Consider the following 21,924-nt stretch of genomic DNA (forward strand, 5'->3'; position numbering starts at 1 on the left):
TCTCTGTGGGCCTCTATACAACAAGGCAGGATGAAGACTGTAATGACTGAAAGGAATTTAATCTCAGGAATAGATGACTGTAGTTACTATTCCCAACTTTGCAGAGCAAACCACCCAGGAGCCTAAAGGAGCAGCACCTGAACTGTCAGAGCAGTAACAGCCTCACCCTGAGCTGCTCAAGCTTTGTAGGCTGAGACCATTCCCTGTCTTGTGATCTGATGTGCACCAGTCCTCAAAGGAAAAGAAGGTTTCTCATTTACCCTCAGCACTCAGGAAAATACAGACATCTAGCTGTGAGATAAAGTCCTCCAAAAATATGTCACCCCCCTAGCAAGCTCTGTCAGATGCAAACATCACCTGCCATGCAATGGGTAAAGGCAATTACTCATTTAAAACAAGCATCTGCACCCATTGTAACTCTAGTACATGAGCCTGCCAGGAACTTGGGCAGAAAAGAGGAGGAAGAAAGTCACAAGGCAATGGATTGATGTCTGTGACACTTCTTTCTGTGATATACCTCAAAAGAACTCCAACTGCAATGTAAGAATCTTTCTAATTTACAACATAAGTTCTTGCTAAAACATAACACAAATTTAATTGATTTTCAGTCAAATTCAGTCCTAACTAGCCATGATGACACATCTGGGGCTGAAGAAAGGAAAGGAGTGTAAGGATGCAATTAAACATTTAAGTCCAAAGTTTTGAAGTTAACATACATTCTTTCCAAGTGAAAAGAGTTGATGGAGAATAACTGAAGGAAAATATGTTCCACCCTACTCCTTAACATTGCATTGTAAAGTACTGTAAATTACATTAATAGAGACCCTCCTGAGTGTTCTTACCATCCATATTCTAATGGAATCAGCCAGGGAATATACTTGTGCAAACTCATCACTCAAAGGCACCTTGCCTCCACTGTTGACTGGAAATGAGAGAAAGAAGAGAGTCCTGTTTATTTACAGCTCCATTTTTATACAACTGCTAAACTAAAATTATGCTACAGCCTTCCCTTCATCTCTTAGTCAATAGTTGGAATTATACCTGTAAGAAAAATAGAGAATAAACCTGCCAACTTTTATATGTCCTAAATACACAAACTGCACCTTGAGTGATTTATTTACAGAGTTAATTTATGAGTATCTTTCTCATCTCTTCCCAAAATTGATGCCTGAAGCCATGGAAAATAAAATCCTCCCCTATGCCTGCAATAACACTGATGCAAACATCAGAAAAATCAACAAATGCTTAGCAGTAACTTAAAGCTCTATAGATGTAATTGTTTTCTCTATTGTTTTACACTATGAATTTCTGGAATAGACTTTCAAGACCATTAAAAACCTGACAAATCAGTTTTTATTCAAACTGCCCTGACAATGACTATGGAGAAAAAGACATTCTTATTCAGTCTCTTTGTCATTCTCCCTTTTTTAATTTTTCTCCTGTAATCTTTTCAGCATCCCTTCTCCAAATTTTCCACAGCCCAGGTAAACCTGGGTCCTGAAATTAGCCTGCCCCAGCAGGACCAGCAGATGAAGTCACTGACAGAACAGTGGGATGGATTTCTCAAACACTCATTAATATTTGTCCAGTTTTCAATGTCACTCAGAAAATTAGCTCAATTGTCAGACACAGACAAAATGACTAAAGGCAGTAACCACATTAGTCATCAGATCAGTCTTTGTGTCAGTCATTTTTACTCATAACTTCACAGCTCAAAAAATAGCTCAATCATTCTATGAAAATCTAAAATGTTTAGTGTCAAAATTATGACAAAAAGTGAAAACCTAAAATGAAATCCTTCAAAACCAAGCAACATCTTATTATCCAATATTTCAAACATACCAATAAATTTAATGGAAGGATGCTGTAAATCAAAAAGTTGTTCATTTTACCTACTGAAAAATACATAAATGGTATTAGAATGGCCAGTAAGTTAATAGCAAAACATTATCTTCTATTGGGAAAAAAAAAAATTCTGAGGATGGCAGAGCTGATTTCCACAGAATGGTATTTTAGGAGATAATTCACACCTCCTCCAACCCCAACAGTTAATAACAGAAGTTGCTGCTGGCTTTTTAGAAAAGATACAATGTAGAAAATGATCGAAGAACCTCTAATAACTGGAGCCACATTGTTCTGAATTAAAGCCCCAGAGGACATCACTATCCTCTTTAGGTACAGCTTTACAGAATAAGAACTTCTGATGATTATTATTTTGCCAGTGCCCTGAAGACAAAAATATATGTTGATAAAAAATAAACACTCTAGAGAGAAAGCTTACCTAGTCTGCCTAAATGATACCTTTCTACAGAACATCTTCTTTAAATTGCCCCACTGAACTGATTTTTAAATGTTATAAACTCAGCTGTAAGAGAGCCTTTTACAAACTGTAAGTCTTCATTATTAAGATAATCTAATAATATTAGAGTTACCATATTTTTGAAGCTTCTCAAATAAATCTGGAGTGAGATACACCAAAGCAGCAAATGTTGAGTTCACAGCTTGATCAACAGTAGGACCAGCAACTATATCTGTCTTTGGGGTCTGTTTTTTACATGCCTGTATAAGTCCTTTGAAAAGTTCAGATTTTTGCCCACTGAAGTCCTGGGCAGGATCTGATTTTGCAAAGTCGATAAGAAATTTACGGCAGACGTCGTGGGGAGAGCTCCGAGCCTGCAGAGAGAGGTACAAGACATCAGCTGCATGACTGCCTGGGAGAAAACAGTGCAATCCTAAGTCAACCTGCAGTTTATCCACTGCACCTGAGCAATCTGACCAATAAAACACATCCCTGCACAAGGTGGGGAATGAAGGAGATAATCTGAAGTCTCTCCTGTCACTGCCATATTTCCTGGAAAAATCCATTCACCAGGATTTCTTCTCCTGGGAAGCTGAGAAGCCTCAGAGAAAAAGGAAAACAATATTATATCATTTGCTTCTCCTGTGTTTTGCTGCCTTGGAATGTGGTTGGAGATTGTTTATCCAACACTGAATTGTTTTAACTTAATGACCAATCTCCATCCAGTGTGTCAGGACTCTAGGAGGAGCCACAAGTTTTCATTACTTTCTTGTTAAGCCTTCTGATGTATCCTTTCTCTATTCTTCAGTATAGTTTAGTATAGCATTCTTTTATATTATATAATATCATAAAATAATAAATTAGCCTTCTAAGAACATGGAGTCAGATTCACCATTTCCTTCCTGCCACAGGAGCCCCTGAAAATACCACACTCTCCAAACCATTCTGTGATCCCATGAAAATGGAAACTGATTAAGGGGACAGAACAAGTTTCTTTCCCCCTTGGTATTTGAATCCAACAGCACAAACAACCCCAGCTTAGCCCAGCAGTGTGTGCTTAAGGGCATTCCAACTCCATAGAGCCACTGAACCTGTGTCATCCACAGGGATTTCATGCCAAGGGAACACAAGCAGGGGGTGAGTGGGTACCTCGTTTTTGTCTTGGTGCTTGGCACTGTTTTGCCTGGCTCCCAGGAGTGCCTCAGGACACAGCTGATGCCTGAAGACAGGTTTCCACAGAGGGGAATTAAGAACCGAGGTTACTTTCAAAGGAGGCAAGTCTGCTTCACTACCTAATTCTGCAAGAAATTCAGAACAGACCATTCAGTTACTAAATAATTTTCTTCATTTTTACAAATTAATGAGAATAATAAACATCAAGCATCCAGTAGGGGAAAAAACCTGACAACAAACTCCCAATAAAAATTAATGCAAATAGACTGAACAAGTAATTTAACAATGTTCTCTATTTTTCTAGCATGGTGCAGAAAACTGGTGTACCCTGTCATTAATGGCAGCATCAATATCTTATAGTGGCAATCAATATCTTATAGTGAAGGACTTTAAATCAAACATTTTCACTGTATAACTACAGCAATTTTCTTATTTAAAAGAGTTTAAAAACGACCTCTCCTACTAAGCACCTAATTTGTTATATGTAAATATGCTTATATAAAAAAGGGAAGAAAATATTCTAAAACACTTCAACTAGTTCCCTGAATTCACAGGTAAATAGCTGTCTAATTTTCCAAGGTAAATATGGACCTGATTGGAGAAAGAACTCTTTAGCCTTATTTAATTTCCCCTAGGTGGTGGATGGATTCAGATTTAGGAAGCTAGAGAGAAGCATTCTTGCTTTTAAATTAAACAATGAACATTTTTTAAAAAAAATATTTAATTTACTTATCTTCAAGGCCAAAATCCTAAGTGTACTTAACTACTGGAATTAGCTAAACTTAATTTGTAACTTCAAATTTCATTCAATACCAAATGCTCATGTGAAACTTAGAATCATTTGTATCCTAAGCCCTGTTAGTTTTTCAGTTTGCTGGCTCCATATTCACACTCCCAATGTGGGGTGAATGACAGCACCAGGGGACAATTTTAAATGAAAAAAACCAAACAATGAACATACTACTTCATAAATGTAATTTAGCTTAGTAGGATTTCTTCCATGTGTCCAAGTCTTTCATGGGCTTGGAACACTGCAAGTCATCCATGGGCTTGGAACACTGCAAGTCATCCATGGGCTTGGAACGCACCAAGCCTTCCATGGGCTTGGAACGCACCAAGCCTTCCATGGGCTCGGAACGCACCAAGCCTTACATGGGCTTGGAATGCACCAAGCCTTCATGGGCTTGGAACACACCAAGCCTTCATGGGCTTGGAACACACCAAGCCTTCCATGGGCTTGGAACACACCAAGCCTTCCATGGGCTTGGAACACACCAAGCCTTCCATGGGCTTGGAATACACCAAGCCTTCCATGGGTTTGCATGGAAAGTCTTCTTGGAACACACCAAGCCCTACACACTCACATGCAGGAAATACACAAGGAACTCCATTTTCACGGGGGATTCTCAACACCACGGCCCTGTAGCTCCTCTGGGCAGGGATGGAGCAGTGGGAGGCACTCACCTCGCAGAGATTTGAGGGCCATGCTCCGGGAAGCCAAGCGCCCCATCAGCCTGGAGACAAGCAGCTGTAAATCCAAGCCCCAAGACACGGCAACGTCTGGGAGGCCGTAAGCAGTGACGGAAAACTTGTAGCCCCACTCATTATTGCTGCTGTCAGAGTGAAAGAGAAACTGCAGCCGTGGGCCAGCCTTAAAGGTCACTTTCTACAGAGCAACAAAACAGTCATTTTGCCAAATGTACATGACAGGAAAACGTTTCAGGGTAATGAATTCCCTTCAGCAACTCTGGGGTTTCAGTTCTATCTTCTGGCCATAACAGATCTAATTTCCCCCACCATCTCAATGAGAAACCCACAGTACTAAGCAGGTAAAATTTCTATTCAAGAGCTTAACGAGCAATTTTATATTTAAAATCACAAAGCCAGAGGAGCTGCATCCCATTTGAGGAGAGAGCACAGCCTCAGGAAGGACCACACTTGTCTTATGATACAAAAACTTGCAAGGACAGAGCAAGCTTTATCCCTGTATTATTGGCAGTTAAACATGATTATTCCTTTTCACTTTAACTGATTGTTCCCTTGATAAAAGGAGCAAAGAGGGATTCTTTACTTATTCACTCCTTTTATTTGCAGCATTTCAGATTTTCATCCCCATCTCCTGCCCCCCACCTAAGGAACCTAATAAACATACCCATGCACAAAAGCATACATCCTTTTACATAACAGGTTTCCACAGGAATCATAAGGACTTCCTAAGACTGGCTAAATAATTTGGTTCATCATTTTAAAGGTGCTCACCTTAGGCCATTTCTCAGTGCCAACCTTTGTATCGTAACGAGTTTTTGCCCCTCTGGCATCAGTAAACTCCAGGTAATCATACCTGTGAAAATTGCAATTCATTACTTCCAAGTTTACTTTTTAAGTTTTGGGGGAGAATAGTTTTGCTTCTGGATTTTCAAAAGTGCTGTATAAGTGCACTCTGTCACTTCTTTCTGAACTACACCTTCATGTGACTGCTAAGGAATTTATTTCATGTTTCAATGCAGAAGTCCCAGCAAACACAGATCTGCCATCCTGCAGTGCTTTGGATTGATAACGGATGACAGATCTAACATCTGGCAAATGCTTTAACTAAGCAGCAGCCTCGTGTGTTACCAAGAGAATGAGGGCAAAATAAATGCCACAAGCACAAACTGTGGTGGTCACAGCATTATAATCAAACAGATCAAGGCCAAAGGAACCAAAATTCATATTAACAGCATGTCTGTAAATTTGCCAGGAGAGGTAGCTTGCAGCACAAGGTCATTCAAAAATACACATTGTGCACTGTTCTGGAAAATGAAGAAATTGAAATGGCATGGGTGGAGTGCACATTGAAACATGGATTACCCCCTCTGCAAACAGACACTGGAATTTAACACAGCACAAGATTAAATTACCTCCTTTCAGTTTCACATTTGTCATCAAATTCCACCTCAAAGTAAGTTGCCCCATGACACAGGAAGACTGAGACCTCGTGGCAATTATTTTCATAGTTATGAGGTGATTCCATTGTCCAGGTTCTCAATACTACAGGCTGCTCCTGCTGCCAGCTTTCCATGTCTGTCTGTAAAACAAAAATGCATTCTTAGATAAAAATGTATGAGAAAATAAATTTCCACACTAGATTCTCGTGTCTACTTTTAAGTTGCCAGATGTGCCTGCAAATGGCATTTAAAAGGCTACAGCATTGATTTACACAGAAATTAGCTCTGAAGACATCCTTGGTAATCATAATAAGGAAGCACTTCCAAAGCAAAGCCCACCCAGTCCACTGGAGGAGGAGACTCAGGAGGAGACTGTCTCCCCCACAAGTGACTCCAAGTCTCCAGACATGACAAAGAGGAGACACTGGATGACTAATGCAGATTTAAACATCTGTGCTACAGACACACAGATTTATTTGCATCACCACAAGCAGTGAAGCTAAAAATGTTAAGCATACACTATTTTTAATTTGTTTTTCTCTTCACCCACAGAACCCCCTCCTTCCTATCTACCTTCCAGGCTCCTCATTCCAGCTGCAGTTTCTGACCACTCTGCCATATCAGTAGATAAGTTTCTCATTCTTCACTCAACATTTCATAACATCCTACACTTTTAGAAGTTTTCTAGTTATTTCCAATGCTCACCAGTAGAGTCACCTGAGTTTTCTGTCTTTCTTGCGATTTTGCTTTTGTTTCAGAATGTTTAATAGTGCCTGTGTCCTTAGTTACCTTATGAGGTTCACTACAAAGGCTTTTCAGTGGTTCTATCAAAGTGCTGAATCCCTGTAGCAGAGTACAGTAGGGAATGTCTAAAGTGCAAAACTCCAACAAGAAGATGACCTAGGAGCAAACACAGGTGTCATGAAATGCCAGACCCACAGCCATGCCTCCCAGGAACAGGATAAAATCCCACAGCTCACTTACCAGCTGACGAGTTGCCATAGCAAAGACAGAGCTACTTATTTTTTCAACTATTGTTTTGCCACTATATTGAGATAAGAGTGACTGCAAAATTGTTCTGATATTTGACAGGAACTGGCCCACATCTAAAGAGAAAAAAAAAAAAAATCCTTAATATGTACCTTGAGGATTTGCTCCCACAATTCATTAGGTGCATGGTGATGTGCACAAGGACAAACACAGCAGGAAAGGATCTGCTGCCCCAAGGCTGCAACACCCAACACTTCAGAGAAGTTTTCTGTGATATTTCTATTGTGGAAACAAGTCATGCTTATCAACAATATCACTGAAGAAATGGGTGATGAGTAATTTCATCCAACACTCCCAAGATTGTTTCAACAACCTCCATGGATCCAGTAGTCTCCATTCACTGCTAAGAAATGCAGCTGAACTAACCAGTGAGGGTAGGAATTTTTAACTACAGCCTTACCCCATCTTTAAATGTAATACAGGAACACAGCAAATTTATTTCTATACAAATACCATAAATATGATTTAATTTTACATAAAATTACACCTTTGTTAAGTATTTGGCCCAATTAACTCAGCACTGAGCTGCTGCATTATAAAAATCTAACAATCCCCCCCACAAAAAAACCCCAACAAAACCTCTTAGATGTACCCAGATTCTTAACCAACTTCTTGCTATTACAAACACCCAAGAAAGCACATATCACCCCCCAGGAGTTTACCAAAATATGGGATGCTATGAAACTAAAATGTTCAAATGAAAGCCTGTAACTATTTGTTGTTTGGGGTTTTTTTCAGTATTTGACTCCCAAAACTTACTGAAATGCTTCCTGAAGATTCTCCAAATGTAAGAGTATCAGTACAGCTAAAACTCCAAGTTGCTTAATATGCCTACTAATTATTTCCTAGAGAGATTAAAAATGCTATGACAGTTCTGAGTATGCCTCAGGCAACCTTTGGTGATCCCTAATTACACTGCAATTTGAAAAATCACATTTTAAAGTGTCCTGTATTGCCCCATATTTAATTCTGTATTCAATCCCAGCACTTACAATTTTTAAGTATTTCTACTGCAAGATCCTTGGCTGAATTATCAGTGCCTTTAAGCTGCAGATAGCACCAGGAAAGGAGGCTGCCCTGAACAGACCAGAATAAGGAAGACAAGACTGTGCCACTCTCTTGCTGTGCAACATCCAGCATCATCATTTCACACTGAAAAATAAGGAACATTCATGAATGTACTGGAGCTCCTCTGCTGCAGCATGACACACAGCATGCACCAAGTAAACTGGGATGGACACAATCATCCCACTCACCCCAGAAAAAGATGAAATGCAAATGACAAGCAGCATGTAACACCCTGTAGCAAGTGATGGGCTTTGTTTTGATATATCACAACTTTAAATAGGAACTGCTACATATGAGTCACTTGATGTTCTCAGCACAGTTTTTCTGCATATGTAAATAACCCTCCTCCATTTTCACCTCCCTTAGTGACATGCCCAATCCCAGCCTCTCAAAATGGAATGATTCCTTCTGGATCCCAGGGTCTGTCCATAGAGTCTTTTCAATGCTATGGAAAAACACCACATCTTACATTGTTTCATGCTGGAAAAATATTATTCATTTCCTACTCTATTGATATGAAATGTTAATGCTTAAAGGAAAACACTCAACTGATTGGAAAAGCTAATCCTACAGACTTGCACAGCCATGAACAGTTGTGGCCAGGACAGGAAAGCTGTTCCTCAGTATCCATGGAAGCAGCCTGTGTTTGAGTGCCTACAAAACTCATGGCAAAGGAGCAGGAGCAAAGCCACTTACCTCTCTTGCTGCCACAAGCAGAAGGGTGTCCATGACTGACAACACTTCACTTATGTCAAAATTTGCAGAAACTCCTTTCTCTGGTAATAATAAAAGTCCACCTGGATCTTGATCACTACAAAACAAAGATATTCTTACTAAGCAACAACAAGGAGTTCCAAACAGTTCCAAACCAGAAATTTAGTAGTTTTTGTGCCAGATCTGTAGAGATCCTGTTGTATAATTACAATGAAAATCAAAAGTTTGTGTTCTGATGACTCCAGACTAATGAAATCAATACCAACCATCAGCACTGACAAACAATTACTTTAAAAATTGGAAGACAGCCTAGGAGAAGCCTAAGAGCAATATATTGTGATTTCAGCACCAACCTTGGCCAGTGCTTTATAGAGCTATTCAGCTAATTAAAATATGGATTAGTAGCATGTCCTTTCTAAACAACATTAGTTGATTACTTCAGAGAATTATTGTTCAGGGAAGCAACATTTCTAAAAAGGATGAAATAGAAACTTATTAACAAATGTGGGGTATCACACAAATATTTTCAATTTCAGAACTCCTCACCTGAAGTGGGTACACAAGGATCTGAAGGCAAGATGTACAGATTGCTTATGTTCTTGCTCTGTGATGTTTTTCTAGAAAAGGAAAAAGATTTATTTTTATGATACATTCTGTTTTCCCCCTCTGTGACAAAGAATTCTAATTTTTTTGTTCTATTATTCATTTTTGGTAAGAAAGGCAGGGTTAGCTCCTCTTTCTTTGGATAAGCTGCAGAGAGAAAAGGGGCAGGCTAAAAAGAGGCAAAGAAAAAAAATAGGGCTTTTATTTGAATGGGACAAAGTATGTATTATTTGAGAATAACAAGTCAGATTTGTCCTCTTTTCTACACAAAGAAAGCAGGCACTAAACAAACAATTTCATATTCAATGTTTACCATCATGGTGAAGAGCTGGTGTCGCCTGGTCTGTCTGTCTGGGAAAAAAACTGCTGCTCCACTGAGTAAGGTGTTCTTAACTTCCTCTTTCAGCATTTTCACTGGCATGAAGTTACTGTCCCCCATATCCACTACTGCTCATACAAAAAGGAAACAAAATTACAAGTTCTAATTAATACCCCATCTAATATGTTAGAGGCATAACTGAATTCAATGTTAGTCCATACAACTTCAAGCCCTTCCAATCCCATTATACACACAGAAAAGGAGGGGAAACTTTTTCATTTACAGCAAGAGAGATTTATATTAAGAAAGAATATATCTATTCACCAAGTAAATTAATTCTAGGAAGATTATAACTTGACACCCATCAAAGCTAATACAATTTTCAAGATGTGACAGATTCTATACAAAGTGTTTTCCCTCTAGCTCACTTCTGCAGGAGACTCTTCAAATTACACTTGAATGGGAATTACACATTAGATTTCATTGGAAATGAAATCTAATGTGTAATTCCCATTCTCTTCACTGGCTCCAGAATCTTCCCTGTATCCCTGTAAAACTCACAGTCTACTCACAAGTTCATTCATACTGCTATGCAATATCAGAAATAAACAAATCCCAGGGTCACATTCCCTGGTGCTACAAGCAGGTGACACATTCATAAGGAGTTTTCTATTGCAGCAGTTTCCAGACCATGCTGTCAGGAAGTCTACAAAACCATTTCTTTGGGCCAAGGAAAGTTTCTAGTGATAGACTAATTAGCACACACTGAGCTGAAGGAGAAACAAAGAACAGGACCTGACTTGGCCTCTAGGAATGAGTATCTTTTCCCAAAATTTAATAGACTAAACAGTCAATACAGATTGAATAAAAAATACCTTCACATAAATGTCTATAAAGCTCTTCTGCAGCCTCTGTGTGACCAGCTGTTTTGCTCTGAGGAGTTTCTTGAGGTTTAGCAGTTTTATTATCTCCAGTAAGTACAGAGAAGCAGCTCTGGAGAAGCTGCAACAGCAGTGTTTGAGCAAAGATACATTCTTCCCTTGGGCTGTAAGAAGATACATAACAAATAGAAGAAAAAACTAGAAAAGCAGCTGTTTTGCACCAAATAAGCATTGCTATGAAAGTCACCATTTCAGACAGATAAAAACCACTGAGCCAAAGGAAGTGTAGCTACCAGCTCCTCAACTAATCTACAGCTCAAGCTTCTACATAACTTCATAGTTAAAAGTCCATATGGCAGCAGTAGGGAAATTTTATTTATGTAAATGATGTAGTTTAGGAAGAACAAACTGCAGTAACTAAACAAAGCATCTTTTATTTATACACACACCACTGATTAGTGCTTCAGCAGACACTAAAGAAGAAACTTACTTTTGGTGCAGTTTATTGTAAAATTTCCAGAACAGCTGCAAATCAAGGCCTGTGAAATCTAAAAATGACTTGTATTTTAATCCACTCTCCTTCTGCTGAACCTTAAAAAGGCAAAGAAAATGCAGGATTGGAAAGTTAAATCTATACAGAACACGCTTATAAAACATAAAATCTCTAAGCACTGGGCTTTAAAGAAAAGCACAGCCATCTTTCCTATAAATTTGCAGCTAACATGAATTCCAGTTTAAGTTTTTTCATGGACATTCTGGTGCCTAAATGTGACAGTTTATGCTGAAACTTTCTTCTTTACAGAATCCTCTCCTCTTTCTGGATTTCTAGAATCCCATCCCTTTTCTCGATCACCAGAACACTTCATAACCTCCACCTCTCCATCTAATTTAATTGGAAGTAATAAACCTTCAGCAAACATACACAGAATTCCATTTTTCATAACTATTTTTTTTTCCACAACATGCTTTTTTTGTTAAGAGTACCCCAACTTTTCTTTGCTTATTCACAACTGCTGTTTGCACAACCTTATTCCTTTTAGCCTGACAAATAAGAAGCTTAAAAAACCTTAACAAGTAAAAATACCAGATCCTGTGCCAGCTGCTGGATGAAGTGAAGTGTCTTCAGGAGCAGAGTTGTGCCACAGACTGTGTCCTCCTCAGTTCTCCTGCACTGCAGGCAGCTCATGGTCCTGCAGGGCTCGTCCCGCAGGGGCCGCAGATAGCCCAGGACACTCAGCCCTTGGACCCCCAGGCGTTCTGCTGACTCTTGTCTTGTGCACAAGAACTTTATCATCAAGTACTGGATGGATACAAAAATAGCACAAGATTTGGGTTTAAAAGCTGGTACAAACTGGGCTTTAAAAGGCATGAGTGCACATAGGTGAGGATTGAAGAGGGAAGCCTTAGACCCTTGTTGTAGGCACATTTCACTTCACGGAGAGAAGTGAGAAAATTTCTGTGATTCACATTCTCTGAACCTCAGAGAAAGAAACAACAGTTCTTATCTCATTTACTGCTCCTCTGTTGTTCACAAGTGGAATGCATTGTGGAAGACTGTTTACCTGAAGGGAACTGGTAATTGGATTCTGGTGTCAGTGTTTTGACTCACTGACCAACAGAATGCGTGTGTGTGTTGGGACTGTGGGCGGACAGCCACGAGATCCTGTGCAGCTGAGTTGGGTGCTTGTGCAGATTCAGTTTAGATGTAATGTAATATAGAATAATACAGTATAATAAAGTCATTAATTAGCCTTCTGATATCCATAGTGTCCTCATCTCCCAGCCACAGGGCTCATGTTGAATCCTATACTTGTCTTTCGCCTCCAGAGGTTTAAAATACTGAGCCTCAGATTCAGGCTAAATTTGATCTCTTCCTGCTTCCAAAAAGTCACAGGGATGGTTCTATGAGCTCTACAGGTGCCTACAAAGTTTATCAATTCATTATCAGCTCATTCATTCTGCACACACTGCTCCTCACTGTCACAGCCACAGTATTCTTGCAGGTTAAAGAATTATTAGCTGCTTTTAAAAGCAAGCAGAGGATCAATATGTAACATTAGAACATTTATCAGTCTGTTCTCAGTGAGGTGTAGAGCACAAAACTGAAGGAACAGCAAGTCCTGCCATCCACATACACTTGTTACTCTGCAGCAGCAGGGACTTAGCAACCAGCAAGAGAGTCAGACAAAATCCCAGCTGACACAACAATGTCACCAATTCTCTTAATTCCCACAGTGCAGATGGACTGGGGAACTACAACAGCTGATTCCAGAATCATGATCTGAAATGCAGCATTCCCTATAAATGCAGCAAGCACTTCAAATCAAAACCATCTTCTGCCATTCTCAAAATGAAAGAGTCTCCATTCTCCAGGGACAGCAGCCTAACTGATGGAAACACTTTGCAATTGTTTGCCCACTGAAACAAGGACTGAAGAACCTGGCTCTGAAAGAATAAATGCTATGACTACACAGTAGTTCAATGGTCTAGATACTAGAATAAAACAACAATCATACTAAAACCAGTAATCTGCACATTATCACATAACTTTGCATTAAATTTGATCAAGAAGCTCTACTTAACTACACACACACACATATATGCATGCAGAGAAAAAGAAATTATTTCAGAAGACAAAAGTTCAATTATTGACTTAACTAGAAGCCTATTCATTTTTTTCTCTATACAGAAGAGTTCTCTCTCACAAAACAGAATTCAATTTATTTCAGCTGACACAGAAAAGAGCCCCTGTTCATTGTGACTGGGCCAGGGGGGTTTTGTGGGTTCTTACTTGGGAAACTCTGCATTGCTGCATTTTGACATCTACTTCATCCCATTCTTCTTCTACTTCAAACCAGCCAATAGGTTCATCATCTCCCAAATCATCAGATGAACAACTGCTTCTGTGTATAAAAGAATGCAACACACTTTGTAAAGAAAAAGTTTAGAGACATTGCAAAATAGTTAGAGCATGTTATGGCTATAAAGATGAAAAAAGACAGCAGAAAGCTTCACAAACCCAAAACTCTATCACATGCAAGGTGAAAAATAAGAAAAAGAAAAAGAAAACTAGAAAAAGAAAAAGAAAAAGAAAAAGAAAAAGAAAAAGAAAAAGAAAAAGAAAAAGAAAAAGAAAAAGAAAAAGAAAAAGAAAAAGAAAAAGAAAAAGAAAAAGAAAAAGAAAATCTTTTTTGGCACAGCCCTTTAACCTCTCCTTACTCCTAAGCAACAGTTCTGAAAACTGATTTAATAAAATTTAATTTAAAAATTTCTGTTATCATTGATCTGCACCCCAAGTAGAAGGTTTCTTTTGCTATATCCCTTTTATGACAGGTCTTTAAATTAGGTGGCTGAAAACAATGGCTATATGCATATTTCATTCAACACAGCTAATGGAGGCTCATTAAAATCAAACAACCATTAAATGATGCCCCATTTTTAAGTCACCTGAAGAACTCTCAGTAGTTCGAGTGGCATTGCAAAATGATCAAATGATTTTCCATGTATGCATTGCAAAAAACCATTTATTGCAAAAATCTATTTATACCTGATTTTTAAAAACTGTTTGAATTCCCACAGCTTCCATTTGTCATAGCTCTCAAACCTTCTGAAGTGTTCCTCAGCATGGAACTTTTCTGAGGCACCATTGTATGCAAACACCAGCCCACACTGTGCCCCAATGGCACCACGCCGGACCTGAAGGGCAAAGCCACACAGTGCAGTAAGGAAAATAAAGAACTATGGAAAGCAACCAGATCCTGACAATCCTGCTCTCTGGAACTGCACAGCAACATGAAACACATTTAGAGAAATGTTATGAAAGCTTCTGTAACCCACTGCATTGAGATCTTGCACATGGTTATTATTTACTGTATTTATCACCCTGCTAGCACCCTTATATTAACTAGAATTCCACATATTAATTAGATAGATTATAGTTCCACATATTAATTCCCATTTTGTTTTCCTTTTACATTTAAAAAAAATAAACAAAACTAAAATCATGTTTCCCTATTAATATCACTACACTGCAACTCAGCTGCCTCTCCAACTCCAGGTAAAATTTACTTGGAGGAAGTCCATTCTTGATGAAATGTCTTTGACACAGAGATATGCATTGTTGCTCCAGGAATTAAATAATGCTATAGCTTTGCCTTAAGTAAATAAGCCAATTCAGCTGCAGAAACCTCACTGAAGTTTTGTTTTGACCATAAGATTTAATCACAAGACCTTCCTTTGAAACCACATAACAGTCACACCAAATGCAAATTTCACTGGTGTCTCTAAACAGAATTTGGAATACATCCATTTAATCTGAACTCACACGCTTTGTATCTTGACACCTGCTATTCACAGAGCCAAAAAGTTATTTTAAACATAAGATAAAATATCTTGCATATAAACCCACACACTTCAGAGAGAAATTATAAACCAAAGAGTCTCTGGCTTGAGATATGTATTGCAAGATAGAAATAAAATCAATATAAAACAAATGTCCTTACTACATGCTTGTGTCTCCCTGGAACGATTTAAGACCTCCTCTTCCTGAAGTTCCCTGACTTACACTGAAGAAAAACTCTAAAATAACAGTATTTCATCATGAATTTAAATTCCAGTTCATATAAAAAATATCCAAATTCAATTCCACCACTAGGGGGAAAAAGTAAGTCTTCTACTTCAAAAGCTCCCAGCAACTACATACCTTTATTCTAATTTGTGTCACTTGAAATGAAGATTCAGTTCCAGTAGAAAGAATGACACTTGCTCTGGTTTTCCCAGTTTCAGTAAGAAAACCTAAAGCAGCAGTGGGAACAGAATGAGTCTGAATGAGTGCTGGTGCAAGGAGTTTGAAAGAAAATATTGGGATTGTGGGCTGAAGGGGGGAAACAAAACCACAAAGCTTTTCCAGTGAAATGCTCATTAGCAAATGTTTCCAAATAAAAGGGACCATGCAGAAGATTGTATTTTACACAGACCTCTCCAGGCAGTATCTCTCTGGGCACTGCAATGTCTCCAGCAGTTTCAAGAATATTTTCTTATTAAAGTTAATTAGTAATTCCCAAATATTACTTTGGCTTGTGGCTCAATTCAATGAACTCAGTGAATAGTCCCCCAAACTGTGACCCACAAAACAACAGCAGATAAGCCACAAAATAACTAAAGAATAAACCCAAATAATGCACATGAACTAACAGAGGTGTAAAATAAGCATTTAGAAAGTGCCTGATTCTCTGTCACAATGGCTTTCATTTACCAGTAGCACTCCACAAGACAATAAACTATTTAAAAAAAAAGATTAGGTGGCATTTCACTTAAAAAAGAGGTCAAGAAACACAAATCTCTTTGTTTAGGTAGTATCCAGTACAAAAAAGCATTGCATTAACAAAGAGAGGCTTTAAGAGGAAATTAATAGGTACATGCAGTGAGCATTCCAATGATTTCCACAAACTCTCTTCCATCAATATTTGGGAAACTAACAGGGATTCATGACTTCAACCCACAAAGTTTGCTCTAGGAGAATATTCCCTGTGGCAGCTCACTGCTGACTTCCACATAGAATATTAATAACTCTCTCCAAAATCCAATCTTTTTGTTTGGTTAGCTTGTTTTGACAATAAACTGCTTTATGAGACATCCACAGTGCTGCAAAATTGAATTTATATATTGTTTTCATTTGGGTTTTTGTTAGTTTACCTATTTTTTAATTACAAATATTCCATAGCATAAAACTATAAAGGATCAAATATATGTAAGTAAATATGGAACACCAGCACAGCATAGTTAACAATCATTATATTTGGTGGAATCACCTAACTTAAATGATTTTCTGATTCTAATATTACAGATTTTAAGTCCAGGCTCTTACCATCCCCAGTCCATGGTTCTACCAGGAGGTTTTCAGGCCCTGATTTATCTTCTTTTCCCTTTACATCACATGCTTGCAGAGTGAGTCGTAAAGGCTTTCCTAAGTCAGAAATTCAACAGAATTATCAAATTCATTTAAAATGGTAAAATATATTTTCCACAGTTCTTTATTCAGAAAAAAAAAAGAAAAAATTTACAATACTACAAGATTTTCGCCACTGTCAGACCCAAAAAAGGGGAGGGAAACTGGAATATGAGAGATAGATTAATCTAAAGTAGTTGGAGTTTTAGATACAGACAGAAGGACAATGCAGTTCATAATAATTAATGTTCCTTCAACTGTTGCCACACTTTGGAATGCATGAAATACCACTTGTCTTACAAAAGGCACTAGCTACTCTGGGGAAAACAAACCAATTTTCAAAATTTTTGAATGTAAACATTGATAATTATAAAATAACCCACATGTTCTTTGGCACAAGACAAGAAATACTGAAAAAACAGACTAAAAGGCAAATAAAGGGTCTCCATGAATTCTTCATGAAAGACTAATGAGAATCTCAGAAGATGAGAAAATACAGATTTATCAAACAAGTCCAGCAAATACAGCAAAATCACCACCTGATGCCAGACCATGAACAGCTCTACACTCATGACATACTCAGATTATAAAAACTTAATTTTAACTCATTTTATAAAAGTGGGGGGGGAAAAAAAAAGAAGCATGGAGAGATGTTAATGGCATTACATTTAAAATGCATCTTAAATTTGTACATGCCTGCAGGAGAGAGCACTCAGAGAGGCTCACTCACTCAAACAAATGTCTTACTGGAAGAAGAAAAATCCTTCCTCTCATTTGCCTTTTAAGCAACACAAACACCATCATCACCACGCTGATACAGGGGCCATGATCTACAAAGTTCATGTTTTCCCTCTTGAGATCCTACTTGGTTTAACTCTTTGATCACAGAAAGCTGATCAATCACTAACTTTTTGGGCAGTTCAGCTGCTAGGTTGTGATTTCAGAGACAGTTTTTAATTAAGAAGATTTGGATCATTTTAAAACCCACCAAGTGGAACAACTCAAAGCTGTGTATTTGCTTAAGCCTGTAAAGGATCCAGGATTGTTCCATTACCATATTTATAGAGCAGGTTCTGTCTGACTGCTGCCATGGAAGAGATCAGGGAGGAAGCCTTGTATGGGGTGTCCAGATGATCAGTGATGGCACAAAGGGAACTCAGCACTTTGGCAACACTCCCTCGGGCTAAGGCAAAAGCCAGGAGTGTCAGCTCCACCTCTGGAGTAGTACAACAACTGGGAGGAAAAACAACAACAGTGTGAAAAGAAAAACTGGGACATTCTGGTTTTCAATAAAGACAAGCTGCCACAGAATCTCTCAGGTGCCTGTTTCTTGATGTATTTGTATTTTTCAAGACACTTAAAAAAGAGCATGTGAGTAAAGATGTAACACTTGGATTTGCACACTCTTCCAAACCACTTCCCACTGCATCAACCACACAAGCTCACCTTGTTATTCTGATAAGGAAGCTATCTACTTCTTCCAAAACATTTGGTGATAAGAAGCTCGAAAAATCTGTGGAGCCTGGTGTTAGGGATAGAGGTGGCATGTGCTGCAGTGCTTTCCTAGGAAAAAGTGAAACATAGTATCAGGAAAACAGGCAGAACTGGAGAAAAGAGCCTCCTAATGTGAATTAGAGGCCTGACTGTTCATGCTTTGTGTGGGCAGGTCTCTGCAAATTGCTTCTGAAAGCATTAAATCTATTTACATGGAGATTCTCTTCAAAAGGGAACAACAGTATTGCATTCTAGGCAGGGAAAGTTCAATGACTGCTGGGTAATCTTGAATCAATCTCATATTTAATGAGACAAACATATCAAGGAGTTTTAAATTAAATCTGTGACAGCATTAGAAATAGCTTAGTATCCAAGCACTGCTTCATTTTAAATTGGTCCGGAATTGAGCAAGAGCCTGTGAATAAAAGGAAAATTGATTTGAAATTTCCTCAGAACAATAAGAGAAACTAAGAGAGACACTTGTTAGCTCAAATCAGAATTATTCTGAATTCCCATAGATATTGTGATAATCCCTGAAATTAGGAATTCTCAAGCAGTTTCAGCAATGTTATTCTATCCAATACTAAAGTTTTCAGTATTACAGTTATTCCATCAAATTCTAAAGCTTGGGGGTTTTGCTTTATAATTCTAAACAGTGAATCTAATTCCTGAAAGCATGATTTTAGTCAGGATTTCTCCATTATAATTTTTCAATGTTTTATTAGCTCAGTGTTCATGTTACATTTCTAAAAAATCTCTAAACTTCACCAAAACTGAAGGCCCTCAGTTTCAGCAAAGGCTGCAACTACAGGGCTGTCTAAGGCATGAGCATGTATGAAGTTATCTAAACTTTGAAGAGATTTCACAGATGATATAAATCAAAAGATAGGCCTAGTGGACTTTAGCCTACAGGCTTCATTAAGCTAATGACAGCCCTGCTCTTCAGTGTGGTGACATTGTGCTAACTGAGCTCTGTAAAGCTCATGTGGGTGTGGAGAGGTTTCATTGGGATTCCAATCCTTCAAGTCACCCAGCAGAAGTGTTTGGCAATCTAACAAGGAAACGTTACACAGAAAATGGTCAATCACCACAAGCAAACATTTGCATGGAGATGGTGCAAATACTCAGCTCTATCCCCATAAAATGCATGACAAGGCATTACATAAGTAGAAATCTGCAGAAAATTAAGCTAAATTAAGCTTCAGTCCTAAGGGGAAGATGTAAATTTTATTGATTATTAATACCGGACAAGTAAAATGAATTCATTTTACGCTGCTCAAAGTCATTACAAGTAAATGGATCAGTGAAAAAATGTCATTTTCAGTGTCCATTAAGTCATGGTTTAACAACTAGATTAGACGAAACAGCCAGGAGGATTACACTTGTTCTAGTACATGCAAATGGATAGAAGAAAAACATCAAAAATTTGAACAATGAGACAGAATAAGCTGTTTAAACACCCGAATGGAGTAGAAACCAGTCACATACAATAGATTGCTTCCTAAAGCCAGAAGCATTTTTCTAAAAAAATGAAGAAGTAGCTAAAATCCATTAAGTCACGGTTTAACTAGATTAGATGAAACAGCCAGGAGAATTACACTTGTTCTAGTACATGCAAATGGATAGAAGAAAAACATCAAAAACCTGAAGAATGAGACAGAAAAAGCTGTTTAAACACCTGAACAATGAGACAGAAAAAGCTGCTTAAACACCTGAATGACGGGAGTAGAAACCAGTCACATACAACAGATTGCTTCCTAAAGCCAGAACTACTTTTTTTTAAAAAAAACCAAAGAAGTAGCTAAAAACACACCCCACGTAAGTTTGGTACTTACTGAGTATTCTGTAAAATGGTGTGAACAAATGCTGGGTTGGTTTCCATGGAAGCTGTCACCAGAGAGGTCAGCAGGGACCAGTACCAGATGGCCGAGGCGTCGCACACGGACACTCCCACCTTCTTCACGCGCTGGTAGCCCACGGCCCGCAGCCCGTGGATCCTGGTGTCACACCCATCACTAAGGCAACGCTTGATGTTTATCTGTACATCTGTCAAAACACAAATTAGAATTTTTTTTTCCCATTTCTTTGGCTAGATTAGAGTTAGATGAATCCTGATATTCCAAATATTAAATTAGCGTGGGATCTCTTGGAAAAGTAATGGTGGGTATGGAACAGCATTGCTTGATATGGACAAGCACACACACTGTGCACCCTCTGATCTGGAAAATTTAGCCTTTCCATCAATAGCCTCTGCATCCATTACAGATGCTATGGCTAGAAACTAGAAAAAATGTAATAAAATATCCTCAAAGTGGAAAATAGATTATTTCACCAGTACCTTCCTACCTAGATACACAGGAAGTGTCTTGGAAGCAAGGGGTTGTGGAGATAACAGGAAAAAGGAGCAAAGCCCAAAGGCAAAGTTACATAAAAATTTTCACACAAGTTCTTGACCATTTTGCACAGATGGCATTGTCCTCATTGCTTTTGAGGAACAACATCCTTGCTGCCCACTTCTGTGGAAGTGAAAGCTCCTCTCAGAGAAGAGCATCTTTTGGAACTCAAGGGACAAAATTCCTGAAGCTGCAGAAACCATCTTAGGAAGGAGCAGCTTTTCTTGATTGATTCCAATATAGCACCCACAGACCCAGAATCAAAAATAACACTATTTAAAAGCATAAAACCTGCCTTACATTGGACCAACTTCAGAGTTTCAGTACCAAAAAAAAAAAAACAAACAGATTTTCTGCTAGATACTATCAGCCAACATATGCTTTCACTCTGCAAGCAAGGATATTTTGAAACTGCCCCATGTTTTCACATTGAAAGGCTAAAACTGCATCTTCAGTAATTTTCTCTTCAACCCTTAGCCCACATTAGAGACCACAAGAAAAGCTTGGAAAACTCTCTTACAGGCTAGAAATTAAACCAGAATTAATCAATTTCTCTGACCCAAGGACAAGGCCCAAAGTGTCACCCCTTTGATGAATGACACTTCAACACATCTGTCCATGATTTACCCAACCTTTCACCTTGCACAAAGCACCAAAGCAGAATCCCAATGGTATCTTTGTTGACTCACACATCTGACTAATGTTAGCGTTTTCCAACAGTGTTACGTAGCCAGTGATATTGCTTGGAATGTGAACATCTCGGACCTCCTGGAGACTGCTGGCATTCCTTCCCACTGCCACTGTGACCTGCTGTGGCATGTAACTCTGGTCATTAGCTGCCACTGCAATGGACAGGTGTCTCAAAACCACATCTGGTTTCATCTTTAAACTGCAAAGCAAAGAAGAGAAAATGGTTCTTGAAAAGAGAAAGTAAGTCAAGCAAGTGCTTTTATTATTATTATATATAATAATATTATACATGTGTATATACAATAGATATTATATTATTATTTCTCTTCCTCATTATTATTATTATTATATATTTTCCTCTTTATT

At 38.4% G+C, this 21,924-nt stretch overlaps 1 protein-coding gene across 4 annotated transcripts in view; it reads right to left on the reverse strand.

Annotated features, from left to right (window-relative positions):
• ZZEF1 (zinc finger ZZ-type and EF-hand domain containing 1) overlaps positions 1-21,924 on the reverse strand; it is a 59,025-nt gene that overhangs the window by 28,875 nt on the left and 8,226 nt on the right. For 2 of the 4 annotated variants that reach the window (XM_050981756.1, XM_050981757.1), the window contains exons 5-27: positions 21,558-21,757; positions 20,311-20,521; positions 18,428-18,544; positions 18,036-18,214; positions 16,901-16,999; positions 15,737-15,828; positions 14,582-14,730; positions 13,826-13,937; positions 12,119-12,334; positions 11,525-11,625; positions 11,029-11,198; positions 10,148-10,281; positions 9,778-9,848; positions 9,214-9,328; positions 8,442-8,601; positions 7,384-7,505; positions 7,105-7,299; positions 6,373-6,539; positions 5,732-5,813; positions 4,937-5,138; positions 3,449-3,597; positions 2,433-2,673; positions 843-922 (exon numbers count right to left, since the gene is read on the reverse strand). In XM_050981756.1, the coding sequence (XP_050837713.1) occupies positions 843-922; positions 2,433-2,673; positions 3,449-3,597; positions 4,937-5,138; positions 5,732-5,813; positions 6,373-6,539; positions 7,105-7,299; positions 7,384-7,505; positions 8,442-8,601; positions 9,214-9,328; positions 9,778-9,848; positions 10,148-10,281; positions 11,029-11,198; positions 11,525-11,625; positions 12,119-12,334; positions 13,826-13,937; positions 14,582-14,730; positions 15,737-15,828; positions 16,901-16,999; positions 18,036-18,214; positions 18,428-18,544; positions 20,311-20,521; positions 21,558-21,757 (3,364 nt within the window). The remainder of the gene's footprint in view (positions 1-842; positions 923-2,432; positions 2,674-3,448; positions 3,598-4,936; positions 5,139-5,731; positions 5,814-6,372; positions 6,540-7,104; positions 7,300-7,383; positions 7,506-8,441; positions 8,602-9,213; positions 9,329-9,777; positions 9,849-10,147; positions 10,282-11,028; positions 11,199-11,524; positions 11,626-12,118; positions 12,335-13,825; positions 13,938-14,581; positions 14,731-15,736; positions 15,829-16,900; positions 17,000-18,035; positions 18,215-18,427; positions 18,545-20,310; positions 20,522-21,557; positions 21,758-21,924) is intronic. The other 2 variants (XM_050981758.1, XM_050981759.1) reach the window with 2 other exon arrangements.

This window comes from Serinus canaria, chromosome 19 (assembly GCF_022539315.1).
Source record: "Serinus canaria isolate serCan28SL12 chromosome 19, serCan2020, whole genome shotgun sequence".
NCBI classification, from domain to species: Eukaryota; Metazoa; Chordata; class Aves; order Passeriformes; family Fringillidae; genus Serinus; species Serinus canaria.